At 34.6% G+C, this 16622-nt stretch overlaps 2 protein-coding genes across 2 annotated transcripts in view; both read right to left on the bottom strand.

Moving 5' to 3' along the window:
• Positions 1-16622, bottom strand: part of LOC111047435 (nephrin) — a 535400-nt gene that overhangs the window by 424159 nt on the left and 94619 nt on the right. The gene's annotated exons all lie outside the window — the stretch shown is intronic.
• Positions 8884-13411, bottom strand: LOC120350484. Its single transcript, XM_039424007.1, has 2 exons — positions 12472-13411; positions 8884-9960 (listed from the first exon to the last, which is right to left on the bottom strand). Exon 1 carries the CDS (start codon positions 13279-13281, stop codon positions 12529-12531), a length of 753 nt encoding a protein of 250 aa, XP_039279941.1. The 5' UTR covers positions 13282-13411; the 3' UTR covers positions 8884-9960; positions 12472-12528.

Genomic DNA, 16622 nt, shown 5'->3' with positions numbered 1-16622 from the left:
ACGACTACAATCAAAAGCCATGAATGCATATTACGGTTGAAAGACGGCTTCTCAACGAGCAAGCTCATCACATCTCTTAAATTATTTTCGAGCGCGGAAAAATGTGATTTGTAAAGTGGTAAAACGACACTCGAATCCCGGCATGCCGTGATAAAATGCAACCGTCTGGTAGAACACGCGTGAAATATGTATCGTAATGCACTCGCAACGGAGATACGAGTCCAATGAATATTTGACGGGCGTGAGCACTCAGTTGCCATCATGTCGAACCACCGACTGTCGTCATTTGAATCATGTAAAGCGTCGCTGCAAGAAGTTCAAGTGGAAGTTGAAGAGCGTATAATATGCTGGTTGGTAGAGGGTGGATGGAGAGGTGGGTTGGGTGGATGATGAAGGGTAAAGTAGAGGGTGGTAGGCTAGTTGGATGGTGGATGTTTAGATAGGGGGGGTAAAGTGTTAGGTTGGGAGGGTTGGTGGGTGAGGTTTGAGGACACCAACATGTCTAAAAGCAAAGCAAACCAAAAGCATATTTTCATCACTGAAGGTGAATAGTGTAGTATAGCATAAGTTATTCGAAGATGCAAATTTTGGGAGACCAGCAAATATAATATTAAAATCCATCTACTTTAACGGTTAGGTAAGTGTTTTCTCGACTTTCAACCTGCCACATTATACAGTATACTAAATTAAAATAATTTAAAGTTAAAATTTAATTGATCAATAAAATTATTCTTACTAATTATATGTTTAACATTATTAATCTCAAGTAACAGATTGGATTTAATCTGAGTGTTGGAATAGAGTTCAGGATATTTGTATAGATAATATACCAAAATATTGTCACTACTTCACATCATTTCAGAAGTAAGTGGGCTACTGTATATTCGAAGAGACAGTTCAACAATATGAATTCTTGAGTAAATGATATGATGGGAAATATAAAAATATAAAAAATATAATAGTATTTAATAAGAGATATTACGTAAGAGAATTACGTATATTAGAACCTGCATTCAAGTGAATACACCAAACTTGCAACGGCACACGAGTTAAAAAGATACTGTGTGAACTACCGGAATACATAGGGATAATACTATAATGCTACGTGAGTATGCAGTGAATATGTGGAAGTATCATGTAATCAGTAAATGTAGATATCTACAAAGTTTGCAAAGTACTATAACCATATGGGACTATGCGATAGTAGAGAGTATTCTCATGAGTGGCGTATTGTGATAAGGAAACGTTCTGTACTAATGTTGTTGGCTACTAATGCAGCAACACTTGTACGAATGAAATTTTTGTTTAGTCTTTAGGCTGCAGATGCAGTGAGGAGTGAGCAGTGAGGAGCAGGAGCACTGTACTGAGCACATTATTATTCAGAGCCAAGCAAAGCCTGGTGTTAGGTGCGAACCCAATTTGCCTGCGTGGGATTCCCACTAGCACCTGATATCTGCGAGTCTCCTCTCGGAAGGAAGGCAGCCTTGCACGTGTAGATCTGTTACGGAAATTTGAATTCTGCAAAAATCATACCGTGTAGCCGAGTGTTGTGCGTTACGGAATCGCGTATACAGACAATACTGTCTTTACTCGTCCGAAATGTGGAGGAAATAATAAAAATGTTGTCTGTCAATTTAGTTCAGTTGTTCAGTGTATATTGAATGATTCTGGAAAATTTGTTCACTCGCCACCATTTTCTAAAAAAATTTATAAGTCTATTTAGTTATATTATTCATAGTAATGGTGTTTTTACTTTCCTTGCCCTATTACCATAGGTAAGGAAAGTATTGCTTTCCGAAAAAAATTAAGGTACCCCAATTTCTAAATTTCTATACGTTTGAAGGTCCCCTGAGTCCAAAAAACTGGTTTTTGGGTATTGGTCTGTGTGTGTGTGTGTGTGTGTGTGTGTGTGTGTGTGTGTGTGTGTGTGTGTGTGTGTGTGTGTGTGTGTGTGTGTGTGTATCTGCGTCTGTGTACACGATATCTCATCTCCCAATTAACGGAATGACTTGAAATTTGGAAGTTAAGGTCCTTTCACTATAAGGATCCGACACGAACAATTTCGATCAAATGCAATTCAAGATGGCGGCTAAAATGGCGAAAATGTTGTCAAAAACAGGGTTTTTCGTGATTTTCTCGGAAACGGCTCCAACGATTTTGATCAAATTCATACCTAAAATAGTCATCGATAAGCTCTATCAACTGCCACAAGTCCCATATCTGTAAAAATTTCAGGAGCTCCGCCCCATCAATGCAGATAGAATCCTAATTATCAGGCTTCAGATTCAATTGAAACAAAAAAAATCAAGTGGAGTAGATTGAGCATGAAAATCTCTACAATTAATGTTCAGTAACATTTTCACCTAAAATTGAAAATAAGCTTTAAATTCGAGAAAATGTGATTATTCAATTGCAAATTATTGTTGATTCTATTAAATCATTCACTATGAAGAGATAGCAGCATTACCCTGTCACCAGCTGGCTCAAATCACTGAATAGTAGACTTGAGATGCGCGGGAACACTAGCGTCAGGTGATCAATTTTCATAACGGCAAGGAAAGTTGTGTGAGTGCGCCACACCAGATTTTTAATAGTGTATTATGCGAACGACATTCCATAATAACGTATTTCCATGATTCTAGGACATTCAAAATGGATGATTGAAATGAAAATCGATGAGGTCTTAATCAACATCATCAAAATTAACAGAACGTTCATTTCTTCATTCAATGACAATGCGAAAAACAATCAAAAATGGAGAAACTAATTGGACAGTACTTATTGCAAGTTTGTTGGAGCATTCAGTCTCGAACGAAATCCATGAAATATCAATTTATAACGATAGAATACTGCAATTTCCACCCCAATACCGGAAATAAACTGGGAGACTCAAAAATTGAATAAAATATCATTCAGAACAAAATTAATAATAGATCGTTCTCCAATCATTAGAGAATGTAATGACAGTTGAATTGGAAATCGGTTGATTGAAACTGATAATATTTATTCTCAAAAACCGCGCTTCGCATTTGAATACAGTATTGTCAAAGTTCAATCGACAAATATCCAATACAATGATGAGTATTCATGCATTAATATCTTGTAAGGAAAATGGGTATCAATATTCCTTTTTTTAATCATGATCCCATACTAATCATAAATACTAAATCATAATATATGACTGTGTATCTAATTGTGTATATTGAATTCTGTATGTGACCTGCTCATGTACTGATGTACTCTGGCTCAAATAAAGATCATTAAATCGATAAATCAGTAGATATTTTCATGAACATGACTTAAACATTGATTTTATCTGTGAGGAATTTTTTCGATGGAACGGTATTCCATTTATTTGATGTAGGTACATTGGCAGGAATCACCGATTTTTCGAACAACACACTTTTATTCAGTGAGAAATTTAAAATGTAAAACGTTCGGTGATTGAGAAAAGAAGCCAGAAGACTCAGGGGGATTGAGGTTTGAAATTTCCAATCCCTATTGTTGTGTTTGGTACTGATGGAGGCGAGAACTGTGGGTGGGGAGGGGGATGAGACAGAGCGAAGTGCAGCCCAGAGGGAAATCTTTACAAATCGGTGAAAGGTAACCAATAGAATGTTAGCTTCAATTACCCATTAATGGCAGTGGAAACTCGAGAATAACGTTCAAGAATAAATTGTTATGTATTTCCTTTCAATCGTGATGAGAGTGGTTGTATACACTGATCAAAATTAATTATATTATCAGATCAATTTCCTTGACTGATATTATTCGAATGAATTCGCAATTCGCAATATAAAAAGTATTAGAATTAACAGATTTGTCAATTTAGTGAATCTAAATTGGTGGAGCTGAAAGTAATAAGTAAGCTTCACTTTTTCAGTAATTTCTTCATGACTGGGAATTGCTTTTTTGGAACAACAACTCTGTGGAATGTTGCTAGAAAATTTTAATTACTATGTTATTCGATAACAGACTGAGGTTTTCTGCTAATTCGGAATTGTTTATTTCATTTTTTTGGAAATAGAGTAACTACTTCATATCTAAAGGTGCATATATACGCGCCACGAACATGGAACGCAATTCACTTTTAATCAGCTGATTATATCTGTATTTTTACAGAAACGGTAAGATACAGATATAAAAAGCTTGGCATCAGCTGATTAAAAGTGAATTGCTCATGTTCGCGGCGCATATATCTGTACGCACCTTTATACACAACCAAATAACACATTTTGGTTGCAATGAAAAACAAGGGAAGGGGAACAATGAAGCAATACAAAATATGAGATGAAACCAGTTAACAATTATGAGGGTGGAATTCTATATATCAGAAGATTATCCAAAGCACTTGTTTATAATTACTTCCAGAGAGAAACACTGTGACAGTAATATGGACCAGTATAACAATATACGACTTTAACTAACGAACAATAATAGATTTAACTAATTTATTAATAACATATGGATTGCCTGAATAAAACCAATATTTTTAGAATTCTCATAATCCCAGTTATGATAATCCAAAATACGATGAGAACAATTGTCAAATTTGAAAAGTATGGAATTTTTGATGAAATCCTACTTTTGAATACTCTATTTGCATAGCCAACGTGGTACTGCATGGCAGTTCCATCAAATAACCTTCGGAATAAGTCCTATTTGCACAATTTCCATTCGAAATCTTCGAATCCGATATTACCCAAAATACAACGATGATTTTGCCGATGGATTTCGATTGATTGTAATGGAAATGAGTATAAAAGCACCGGAAATATCGGTTCGGCCTGGAGCTATGATACAACAAACTTTGTTGGAGTTAGTAGGCGGTGCATATCGGAGAATGCACAATGCACAGTTTCAGTGCATTGTTTGCACTGACTACTACACTGACAAATCACTTTTGACTGACAGCACTGAATATGAGTAGAGGTTATGCTTCCTATTCAAGCAATACTGACGGTATGAGGTGAATCTCCTGTGTGTGTGTTTTGTCAGTCAGATTTGTTTGTCGCTCGCTGTTCGATGCTCGCCGAGTGACGACGAGGAGTTGGCTCGATACAAATTTCAAAGTAAAACTGTGAGCTGCGAGCGAGCACAAACTAGACCCGGCACGGGGAACTTACCGAGTGTTTGATTTGCAAGCAAACTGCGCCCGTTCTGATAGTCAGTGGCACAAGTCTACTTGTGTGTGGACCCAGTCGCCAATCCCACCGACATCCCTCAAGAGTCCTTTGGCACGACTCGAAGTTTGGCGTCGAAACCAACGCAAACTGCGTTATACTGAGCGTGATTTGCCGAGAGATTTGCTGCCGATAGAACGAACATCTGGAGCGCTCTTCAGGTCCAAGTTTGTCGTAATCAACGCCCAAATTAAACGCTACCTCTGCCTCACTTCAAACTGCCAGTTTTGGTAGAATGTTTCTCATTTATGTTATCTACACGGAATAATGACAGTATAAAGTGAATCTGACGCTAGGACGGCAACCACCACTTGTTCATCTATTGTTAATGTCATTTGCCTACTAATTTGATCGCAGTCAGATAACACTCAAATGCCTACTTGAGGCACATTATAACCTTAATTAAATTCCGAGTGTTATCGTAACTGAAAAATCTGTAGACATACTCGATTTACTCAAGATGAGAAATATTAGATAGAAGTTTGAAAGATAGCTTTAGGTATAAACTAATTGGAGCTTCATTTCTAGAGAAGTACATAATTGATATAAGCAATTTTGGACGAAATTGTGTCAAGTTGGATCTGAATTTGCAGTTGGAAGGAAACTATTTTCGAATTGACAAATGCAATTTTTGCTCTAAATAATTTAGGAGAAATATAAAGGAAAACTTAAAAAATTGAAGATTCCAGATTATGATGAGATGTGTGAATCATATTTGAATGATTTTTTCACAAGATAAATAGTATTTTTTTTATCGTGAATTTGGAAGCCGTATTAGCACGACCCATATATAAGAGGGCTTCATCTATCATCAACCATTAACTCTCATCTTACCAATTACAACCTCGCAACCAATTCCCTCACTCTTTTTGATTAACATTTTTGTGAGTTACGCGGAAGCCGGATTTGTCTTGACGAGCTACAGCGGATCTTTCTCGGATCCAACGACATTTCCAACCGTAAATTAAGTGCATCTTAGCGCTGTTTGATTGCAGTTGTTAGAATTTACAGTAGACGGTAGTCCGTGGTGGCTGTCATAAAACTGTCATTAAAACCCCTAAGCCAGCTATGTTCTTTCCACTACAGGTTTGAAATCTTTATTTCATCAGAAACGCCTTCAACGCTATTCACATCAACCAAAACACCTTGAGAAGCGATAATCTGTTGAGAAGTTCAACCTAAAAAGGAAACATACCTGCACTTTCCAATGTTAATTTATTGTACAAATTCTGCTTTGGGAAAGTACATTCTTTGGTATGATAACATTGCTATTAAAAGGGTTCCTTCAAACACCTATAATAAATAATAAATAAATAAATAAGTTTATTTCCACATAATTCAAACAATACAAAATACAAGTTCAAAATACAAAATACAAATTACATCTCTACATAATAACTTAGACCATACTATTTCAAAAAATATATAGAAACTAAAAAATTATAAGTAATAATAAAACATAGTAAGACATTTGTAATAACATAATATACCATCCTGGTTATGTGGAATAGGCTACTCCTGAGGTTGTTTTTAAAAAACCTGTATTGGGGCAGCCATACACTATTATTTTTTAAATTTTTTGGAAGTTAAAAAAAGGTCCGATTGGCGGGCACTATTTTGTTCGCTTTAACATTAGATATTGCAAGAGTTTTACAAATGATATACATAGGCAATATATACCTCGATAAAACAAGAAGGAATTATTCTTTATACATTTACAAAAATAGTAAAATAATAATCATAATAATATTTTTCTAACAAAGCATAACCTCCACACTATTCAATGATTGAAGCCACTCTTTCACTTTTCTCTGCAACATGTATAATGAGTGGGATAAAAGACAATAAGGTGGTAACAAATTGAACAGTTTTGGTGCCAAATATGGAAAAGATCTACGGAAGGACTCCTTGTAAGGTCTTGGTACTTTAAATCGGTTCGTTGTTCTCAGGGATTGGCTATAGATATTCGCTTCCACACCAATATTACCACTTCTCATATAAAATATTCGGAGAACTCTAAAAACATATAAATGTCTCAATGGCATAATTTTCAAAGTCAAGAATAGTGTTCGAGATGGAAATCTTCTCCCTTTATGCATTATCACTCTTAAAAGCTTTTTCTGTGATATTATTAACGGTTTCACTGTAGTTATATAGGTACCTCCCGAGCATACCAGCCCGTATTGAAGTCTGGACTCCACCAGAGAAAAATACAGCATTCTTAAGACGTTAATTGGGCACATATAGCGTAGAAAATAGAATTTTCTCAGGGTAGATATTAGTTCACCTTTTATTTTTTTAATATGTTCTTTCCAATTCAAATTTTTATCAATAACAACGCCAAGATACTTAATAGAATCACACTGTTCAACTTGCATGCACCTGTTACATGACTGCTGAATGGGTGAGGCTACACATTCATTACACTTATATAATATATCAAGAATTGCCTGATCACCCCCTCTCGAATTGAACGATATGAATTTTGTTTTGTTGCTGATATTCATGCCATTTAATTCAAACCAATACTTCAATTTTATCAGATCATCGCACATGCACTGACTAATGTCAATCTCTCTGGGCAAGTTATATGTCAGGGCAGTATCGTCCGCAAATGCTGTTAGTTTTCCAATGAATTTCCCATTACAGAGGTCGTTCACATATACCAAAAAAAGAATAGAACCCAGAACAGAGCCTTGTGGGACTCCACAAGATAAAACCAAAGGCTCACTTATTTTATCAGCTATTCTAACCCTCTGACTCCTGTTTGATAAGTAACTCTGGAACCATTTATGTGTGACACCTCTCACTCCTGATAACCACAACTTATTCAGAATTATCTCGTGAGAAACACAGTCAAATGCCTTACAAATATCTATAAATAATCCAGCAACACCATTGCTAGTATTAGTTCCCTCATGTAATGCATTGCAAACCGCCAAAAGCGCGTCTTCAGTGCTCTTACCTTCCAAAAAGCCATATTGGTTAGAGCTAAAATAAGAAGTGAACTTATAATACAAAATCAGTCTGCTTTTGTAAATTTTTTCAATGAGTTTAGCAAAAATAGGCAATAAAGATATTGGCCTATAATTACCCATTTGTTTGCTATCTCCCCGCTTAAATATCGGGACGACCACTGCCTGTTTTAATTGTTCAGGGACAACACCCAACTCAAAACTAAGATTTATTATATATACTAAAACGGGAGCTATTAATACGCTGACCAATTTTATTGCTTTCACCGAAATTCCATCAATTCCAGACGACTTACAATCATCAAAACTTTTCAGAACTCTAACTATTTCATCTGTACAAACAGGGTTTAAAAAAAAAGAATTTAAATAATTTCCTTCTGGAAACCAATTTTTATATTCATTTCGTTCTGTTATACAGTTAGCGGAATTATTTTTCAATTTATCTACTGTATTCACAAAATAATTATTAAATTTATCAGCAACTATACAAGGATCTGATACAACATTATTTTCTTCGGCTAAAACAATATCTTTATTTTTATTCTTCTGGCAACCGGTTAAATCATTTATTAACTTCCATTGTGCAGCTGTGTCCTTTGCTTTATTCTCAAATAAAGAATAATAGTAAGAATTTTTCGTAAACTTTAAATCTGCAGCCAGACTTGATTTGTAAGCTTTATAGTAACTAAGAAGGTCATTATTATTTGGATGCTTTATTGTCTTTTTATATAGTTGATTTCGTTTAGTTATGCGTCGATACAAATTATATGTTATCCACGGTTGTAGTGGTTTATAACTGCGTTTTTTGGGAGCCTCTACCTTTGATCTTCCTGCAGCCGTTATTAATTTGTTGAGAAATAATTGATAAGCAACATCCACATCATTAGTATCATACACATCAATCCAATCAATACATTTCACATGTTCATAAAAAATTTCATAGCTAAATTTAGAAATAGAATTGACTAGGCTAGAAGAGTTTTGGGAGCTAGGATTTATTATGTCACCTATATCCAGGAGACAGTAAATTAGGTAATGGTCGGTCACATCAATCTTAACGATACCAGCAGAACATGTCATGTTATCTCGAGTTCTATAGAAAACGTGATCAATTGATGAGGAGCTCATTCTATTAACTCTGGTTGGTGCATTTATCAGCTGTTCAAGACCAAAACTAGCCATAAGTGTTAGATATTCATAATTTTCACGAGTTACTTCCTTAACACATATATTCAGATCTCCACAAATAATTAAATTTTTATCGTTTATATTTTCCATGAATGTTTGTAATTCATTTGTGAAAGCAGTGACACTATAAGATTGTAATCTATATACAGCTAACAGAGCAAACTTAATCCTAGGAGTTAATTCTACACTAACATTTAACACATCAAATGTACTTGTATCTGCTTGAGTTAACTCACTTTTGAATTTATTGGTAATGAAAACAATTACTCCGCCTGCCCTGTGATTTTCATTACATTCATAGTAAGCATTATAACCATCCAATTTATAAAAATCAATTTCCTGTTCCTTTATCCATACTTCTGAGAAAATAAAAATATGCGGACGAACATTCTCATCAAGAAACTCACTCATGAAAGATTGGAAGTTCTCTCGCATACTACGTATATTTTGATGAACAATAATCAGATTATCCATATTTACTTCACATAGATTTAGAAACGAATTAATATAATGATTATCCCCCATAATAGAAGTAGAAGAAATTTAAATAAATATTAATAACTAAATTCTTTAACTTTTTCGCAAACATAATAAAGTTCAATAATTTTTCACATCTGAGAATAAGGCTACATGATAAAAGATCAAATTCAAATTCAAATTCAAAATTCAAATTCAAATTCAAATTTATTTATTTACCAATTCACAAGAAATTCACAAAATAACACTTATCAACTAATATACATTGGTGTGGCTGGAAAAAGAAGCCTTGAGCTCCAGCCACGAGTTCGAAAATATTCTTTAAATTATTTGTACATTTGCCGTGAATAATATTCTAAAATACAAACTAAAAGATAGTCAATCAAAAACCAAAAATATGTATAAATAAAAACAAAAATCAATTCTTGAATCAAAAATCAACAAGCCCAATAATAGAAATAGGTAGGCTAATATAGAAATATAATAATAATAATAAAAAAAAAATTCTTGTTTCAGGAAATCAAAAAAAAACCAAGTTTAAATTGAGCGTGTTAAAAACAAGTTATAATTATAGTAATTTAATTTTCGATTTTAAAAAAGTAATTCTCTTTTACCCAGGATCTTATTTTATTTAATCTATTACTTGTAATTTTATCCCTAATGAAATCGTCTGGTATTCTATTTATTAGCTTATCGCTCTGGAACTTGAATTGATGATTGCTGGTTGTCAATGCAGTGAAATTTATACTGTAAGCACTTACACTTGCTGGTCTTAAATTGTAAGTGACATTGCGTTGAGTAAATAGATGTGTATTCTTATTTATGAATATAATTAAGTTTGTTATGTACGTTTGGCGAAGCGTTGGTAAGTTTATCTCATCAAATATTAGTCTGCTAGGATAGCGTCTTGGTCTTCCTAGCGCAGCCCTGATGATATGCTTTTGAATAGTAAAAAGTTTATTGAAATGGGTGTCAAAGGCTGCTCCCCATACTTCTATATTGTAGTGGAAGATTGAGTGAGCATATGCATTGTAAATTGTTCTGAGAATGTTCAAGTCTTTCAATGATTAATTTTGTAAAATATTGTAATCAAGTATTTTAATTTATAACAAAGATTTTGGATGTGAATGTCCCATTTAATATGCTGATCAATCGTAATTCCTAAATATTTCATTGACTTAACTCTTTCTATAGTTGAACAAGTACAGTTGGGAGTGTCGCAGTTATGATTATGTATTATTAGTTTTAAATGTTCTGAAGGTTGACCGCTTCTATTAGGCGAAAAAGTTATATATTTAGTTTTTATTGTATTTAATGTTAGAATATGACTTTTTAACCACGACTTGACCACTGAGAGACCGCGATTTGCACAGTTGAATGTCTCATCCCAAGTTGAGCCAGAAAAGATTAAAGCAGTGTCATCGGCAAAAGATAGAGCAATACCATTCGGAATGCGTAGTTTCAATAAATCATTCACATAAATCAAAAACATAAGAGGCGATAGTACAGTGCCTTGTGGCAGACCATAATCTTTAATAATCTGGATATCAGTTTCCAAAATTGGGTTCGATCCTTCAAATAGCTTGCGAATAGTTTTTTTGCTATCCCCCTTATTCCACTATTTTCCAACTTGTTTAATAAGATAGAATGTGGTATTGTATCGAACGCCTTCGCTAAGTCACAGAATACAGCAAGTGTTTTTTTATTACTATTGAAATTTTTGTCGATTATACTTGTCAAATGTAACACAGCATCCTTGGTAGATTTACCTTTTTGGAATCCATACTGGTTGCCCTCAATAAATTTATTTTTTTCAAGAAAATTCAACAGTCTTGCTTTTATAATTTTTTCCATGATTTTAGACAAGTTGCTGAGTAGACTAATAGGTCTATAATTTTGTGGATCATCAAGTTTATTGGATTTAGGAATCGGTTTTATTAAGGCTACTTTAAATTTTCTGGGAAAATATCCTAGTAGAAAGCATCTATTAACTATGAATTCAAGAGGACAAACAATATAGTTTGAAATTTTCTTTAGACATATGCTACTTATGCCATCCGCACCTGGAGAAGAGTTTGGTTTTAGCTCATGAATGTATTTATTTATTTCTGTAACATTGGTTGGGCTTAGAAAAAAGCTATGTAAGGTTCTAGGTGAGATTGTTTCGGGAATTTCAATTATATTATTTTGAATTAGGTTTTTAGCATATTTCTGGCCTACTGTTGCAAAATGTTTATTTAGTACGACAGCTTCAATTCTAGCTTCAAATTCTTTAGTTTTGGTTTTGGTAATTTCTTTTATGCAATCCCAAGTTTTCTTAATATTACCTTTATAATAAGCATTATAACCATCCAATTTATAAAAATCAATTTCCTGTTCCTTTATCCATACTTCTGAGAAAATAAAAATATGCGGACGAACATTCTCATCAAGAAACTCACTCATGAAAGATTGGAAGTTCTCTCGCATACTACGTATATTTTGATGAACAATAATCAGATTATCCATATTTACTTCACATAGATTTAGAAACGAATTAATATAATGATTATCCCCCATAATAGAAGTAGAAGAAATTTAAATAAATATTAATAACTAAATTCTTTAACTTTTTCGCAAACATAATAAAGTTCAATAATTTTTCACATCTGAGAATAAGGCTACATGATAAAGACAAGAAAAGATCTAGTAATCCCAGGCTACCTCTATTTTTTTACTATATCTTCTAGACAGTTTATTGGAATGATAGGGCCAGTCGATTCCCTTCTCATCAATATCCTTCCATCCTGGACCCAAACAAAAGCATATTTCTTCTTTTTCTTTTCTTCTCGCGCAGCAATGAGAAGTTTTCTTCTACGAATCGTGAGACTATCGTTTATGTAAATTGGATTACTTACAGAGAGACCCATGGACGCCGTTGTCAAATTCCTCTTCTCCCTCCTTTTCTTCAACAGTAGTTGTTTCGAACGCCGACTGACGAATCTGAGGACTATTCCAGGGGGGCTTTCAACTCCTTGTCGCTTTCCGAGTCGGTGACACGCATCAATCATCGATTCATCGATGTTCATATCCAGAGCTGCTCCCAACCTGCTAACTACATCTTCCAAGATTTCATCTTTTTCCTGCGGTATCCCAAAAATTTCAACTGTGCTCCTCCGTGAATACTGCTCGGCTTCATCAAGTTTGTCCTCCAGCTCTTTCACCTTTTTCTGTAAGATGTTATTTTCAACTTTCAAACCGGCTATTATGTCAAGACACTCCTGAATTTTCTTAGATTGAGCTTCTGAAGCTTTCACACAGTCGTCAATCTTCTCGTGGCATAGGTTAAGAGATTTTCCCAGGTCAAATTCAATTCTAGTTCTATGTTCCTTGGCCTCCTTCAACATAACTGCAATGTCGGACAGTGTAACAGCGCTATCATCGACACTATCAGACGTATTTCGCGTTTTTGGTGGCATTATTAGAGAGTTTATTTGATGATATGTGACGAACAAAATTAAATAGAAAAGTGAATTCCTATTCGATAGATTGAATGCAAAGTTCTTGAATGGATACGAATCACAGCGAATATTCGTGAGAATCACAAGAGAATTTCTAGTAAATAAATTGAATGCGATTTTCAAAGCTTTTCTATCTTTCTCCCATAATGCTAATATTAGGGGCATGCTTGTCGACAGTGTATAGCATTACCAGCAAAACAACGTTTCTATTTATATCTCTAAATACATAGGAATCTTTCCGATAGAGTAGCATAATATAAAGCATCATAGGTGGCTGTGGGTAGTAGTAAGTTTTCTTTCATCCCCTACAAAAAAAACCAAACAAAATAAACTACCCTTCTGATCCATTCCACTTACAGAACTTACAGAGATTCTTTACAAATCACATTAGTAGGGATTCCATCGATATTTCCTCAAATTTATCCATTTGTTCATTACAGCTATCGAATTCCTTCAGTTGGAAGAGTCGCATCTCTCTTTTAGAAGGAAACACTCTTTGTCATTGTCAACCAAATACAACGAACAGTTGCAGTCATTCTACCTTCACTTCCAACCAATCCCCGAATGTAAATGACATTCAAATACAATTTGTACCTCTACTCCACCCCATCAAAGCTCCTGATATAATTTGACAAGGGAGGGTGACAAGTGACACCTACAATACTCCAAACACGGAAACGCTTCACAGTAGGCTACAGAGTTTAACGCATGCTCATTGTGAAACGTAACTTCATAGTTAGTTCATTAATAATTTCTCCTTCATTGATGATTCTATAAATACATAGGAAAATGCCTTGATGGAAAATAACATTCACGCTATCAACTATCAAGGAGTATATCACTGAATAAATATTATTAAAGAAGTGTTTTTGTAGTTCAAACAATAATATAACAACTGAAAGAGAAATAATAATATTAAACAATTACTATTCAACAGGTAGTTCCGCACAGAATAAACGCATAAAATCACGAAAGATTCGAATTGCAACCACGCCTTATTAATTAAGACTCACTTCTAACCTCCTACTAGGTTCTCTCTCTTAATATTAGTAATTACTTTGTATATAGTGGCTCAGCAAATTCTTTCTCGGTTGATTTTGTTAAGAATTGAGACGTAGTTCCAAATTATGCCACTAGATGGTAGCAGCTACTGGTGGTTTCTCCTGATTGGCCAACGATTATTCAAGTTCTGCTTGTAGTAACTGAGTGGAACATTTTGAAAAGCAAGAGTTCAAGCTTCTGCTTTTTCCTGTCAGTGGGAAATACTCCGTACTAGTAAATGTGTGTATTATTTTCTATGGAGGTGTTTCTAGGTGACAGAGAGAGATGGTTCGATATAAAGAAGACAAAGTTATTCTTAGTAGATTAGATGATTTTAACTATCATTATAGTACTGAATTGAAGATATTGTACACTAATATTCAAGTAGGAAAGTGGTAATAGTGGAGTGAAAGTGGGTGATAACAAGTGAGTATGCCCAATCAAAGAAAACAAAAACTTCATTTTGCAACCATTCAAAAAATAATATCATTTTCCCAGGTAATTTCAAGCTTTAATTTGAATCTAATTGCATATAATAATAGGAAATTTCCTATAAAATTGAAGTTATCATCGTGGTGCAACGTTATTATCACCTTTCCCACATCCAGTTGCATCCTACAGCGACCTCCAATTTTATAATGCAATTAAAGAGATACATTTTAATAGGTTACATCCGCTACACTACTGATTCATCTAGATCGGCCAGCAGCCGAAACTCATTAGCGCTGAGACTTTATTGCAAATCGCTTCATGCCAAAACGCGGTGGCGCTCAAGGTTGATGTTTTCACATAAGACTTCTGACCAATAACCCCGATTAAGTAAGAATTAATTTAATAAGAAGGAAATATGGCCGATAATTACTACAAGTCCGCCACTATCGAGGGAACAATTACAATAGGAGCGCACTTTTTCCCAAGAAGATCTTTATTTAGCATGGGAATATGCTAATTCCAGCATTAATTGTACAGCCAGAGGAAGTGGAAACTGGTTTGATGTCGACAAGGAGCTGTCGGACCACTTTGGACAGGTCAGAGAAAAAATCGAGAGAACCAGTTCAGTCCCCGGTGCGGGCAACAAACCCCCTCCCCCCGACACAGGACCCCGCGTGCCCCATTCACCATTATCTACTCAACCTGTTCTACTAGCTGGCTGCTAGCTGCTGGCTCCAATTCATTTCTGTAGCAGAGCAAGTGAGCCACAATCCGAAAGCACAGCATGCACGCACCAGACCACATTTACAACAGGAAACTGCCCGAGAGGAGATCATGCATTGTTGAGTCTAATATCTTCATGATTTAAAAACCCTAAAATACTTCAATGTATGATGGGTTAGCCCCATTTTTCCAATCACAGTTCAAGAACAAAGCTTTTCAAAGTTTAAAAACATAGCTTACGTGAGTGATTTAAAGTGAAACATCACTGGTGTCCACAATGATGTAGAGCAGACACTGAGACACTGTAATGGCTTGCTATTCTGCTACTGTTATCTCCTGTTCCCGAATCAACAATTATGTAATAAATTGAAAATAAGAAACATCATTTGAAAGAAACAAAAAATAAAACTTCAAAGATAATCTTATAAAAATTAAATAAATTTATTCGACAAATTGGGAAGAGAATAACTAGGTCTAATACGTCTTCGTTCATTTACCAGCTCTTGCAAAAAGAGTCATGAGCAGCAACTGAATAATATGGTGAACTTGCACACTAGTAACATTTCATTTTTCATTTGGAAAACTTCTGAATTCATTCCCAACAATGATTCCCAAATTACTGTAACTTGATTACGGTTACATTGGTCTTTGAAAATCTCATCCCCATCGTAGCGAAAACATTAAAAAATCAAGGTACTGTAATCGTGAAACTATCAAGTGTTATTAGGTGTTAACTCATACATCTAAATCAAAAAATATTTGAAATAAAAAGAGTTCCCTAGTACAATAATGTACTGTACAAGCTTTATGAAAAGCAGCTGAGAAACATTTTTCAAATAATATTTTGCCATCAGATTGAAGGGATATTGTTTTGACAAAGATTTTATACTAATGAAAGAATAGGAAAATCCGTTCAATGATTTTAGTAGAACAACAGAGAATCAACAATACGAGTTCATGAAGGACTTCATCAGTAAAATGGTTGAATCCACTTCAATCTGTAGACTACATCCCAGTAACGCTCTCTACCTGCTGTACGAATTTGAGTATTTCTATCAGGTTTCTGAGTATTCATTTCGAGAGATTTCTGCAATATAACGGTG

The sequence above is a fragment of the Nilaparvata lugens genome, chromosome 3 (assembly GCF_014356525.2).
Source record: "Nilaparvata lugens isolate BPH chromosome 3, ASM1435652v1, whole genome shotgun sequence".
NCBI classification, from domain to species: Eukaryota; Metazoa; Arthropoda; class Insecta; order Hemiptera; family Delphacidae; genus Nilaparvata; species Nilaparvata lugens.
Note: the sequence above shows the minus strand (reverse complement) of the source record. Positions and strands in the feature narration are given on the sequence as shown.

Excerpts from the sequence above, each read along its gene's own strand:
- LOC120350484 (XM_039424007.1), bottom strand. The coding sequence starts at position 13,281 with ATGCCACCAAAAACGCGAAATACGTCTGATAGTGTCGATGATAGCGCT.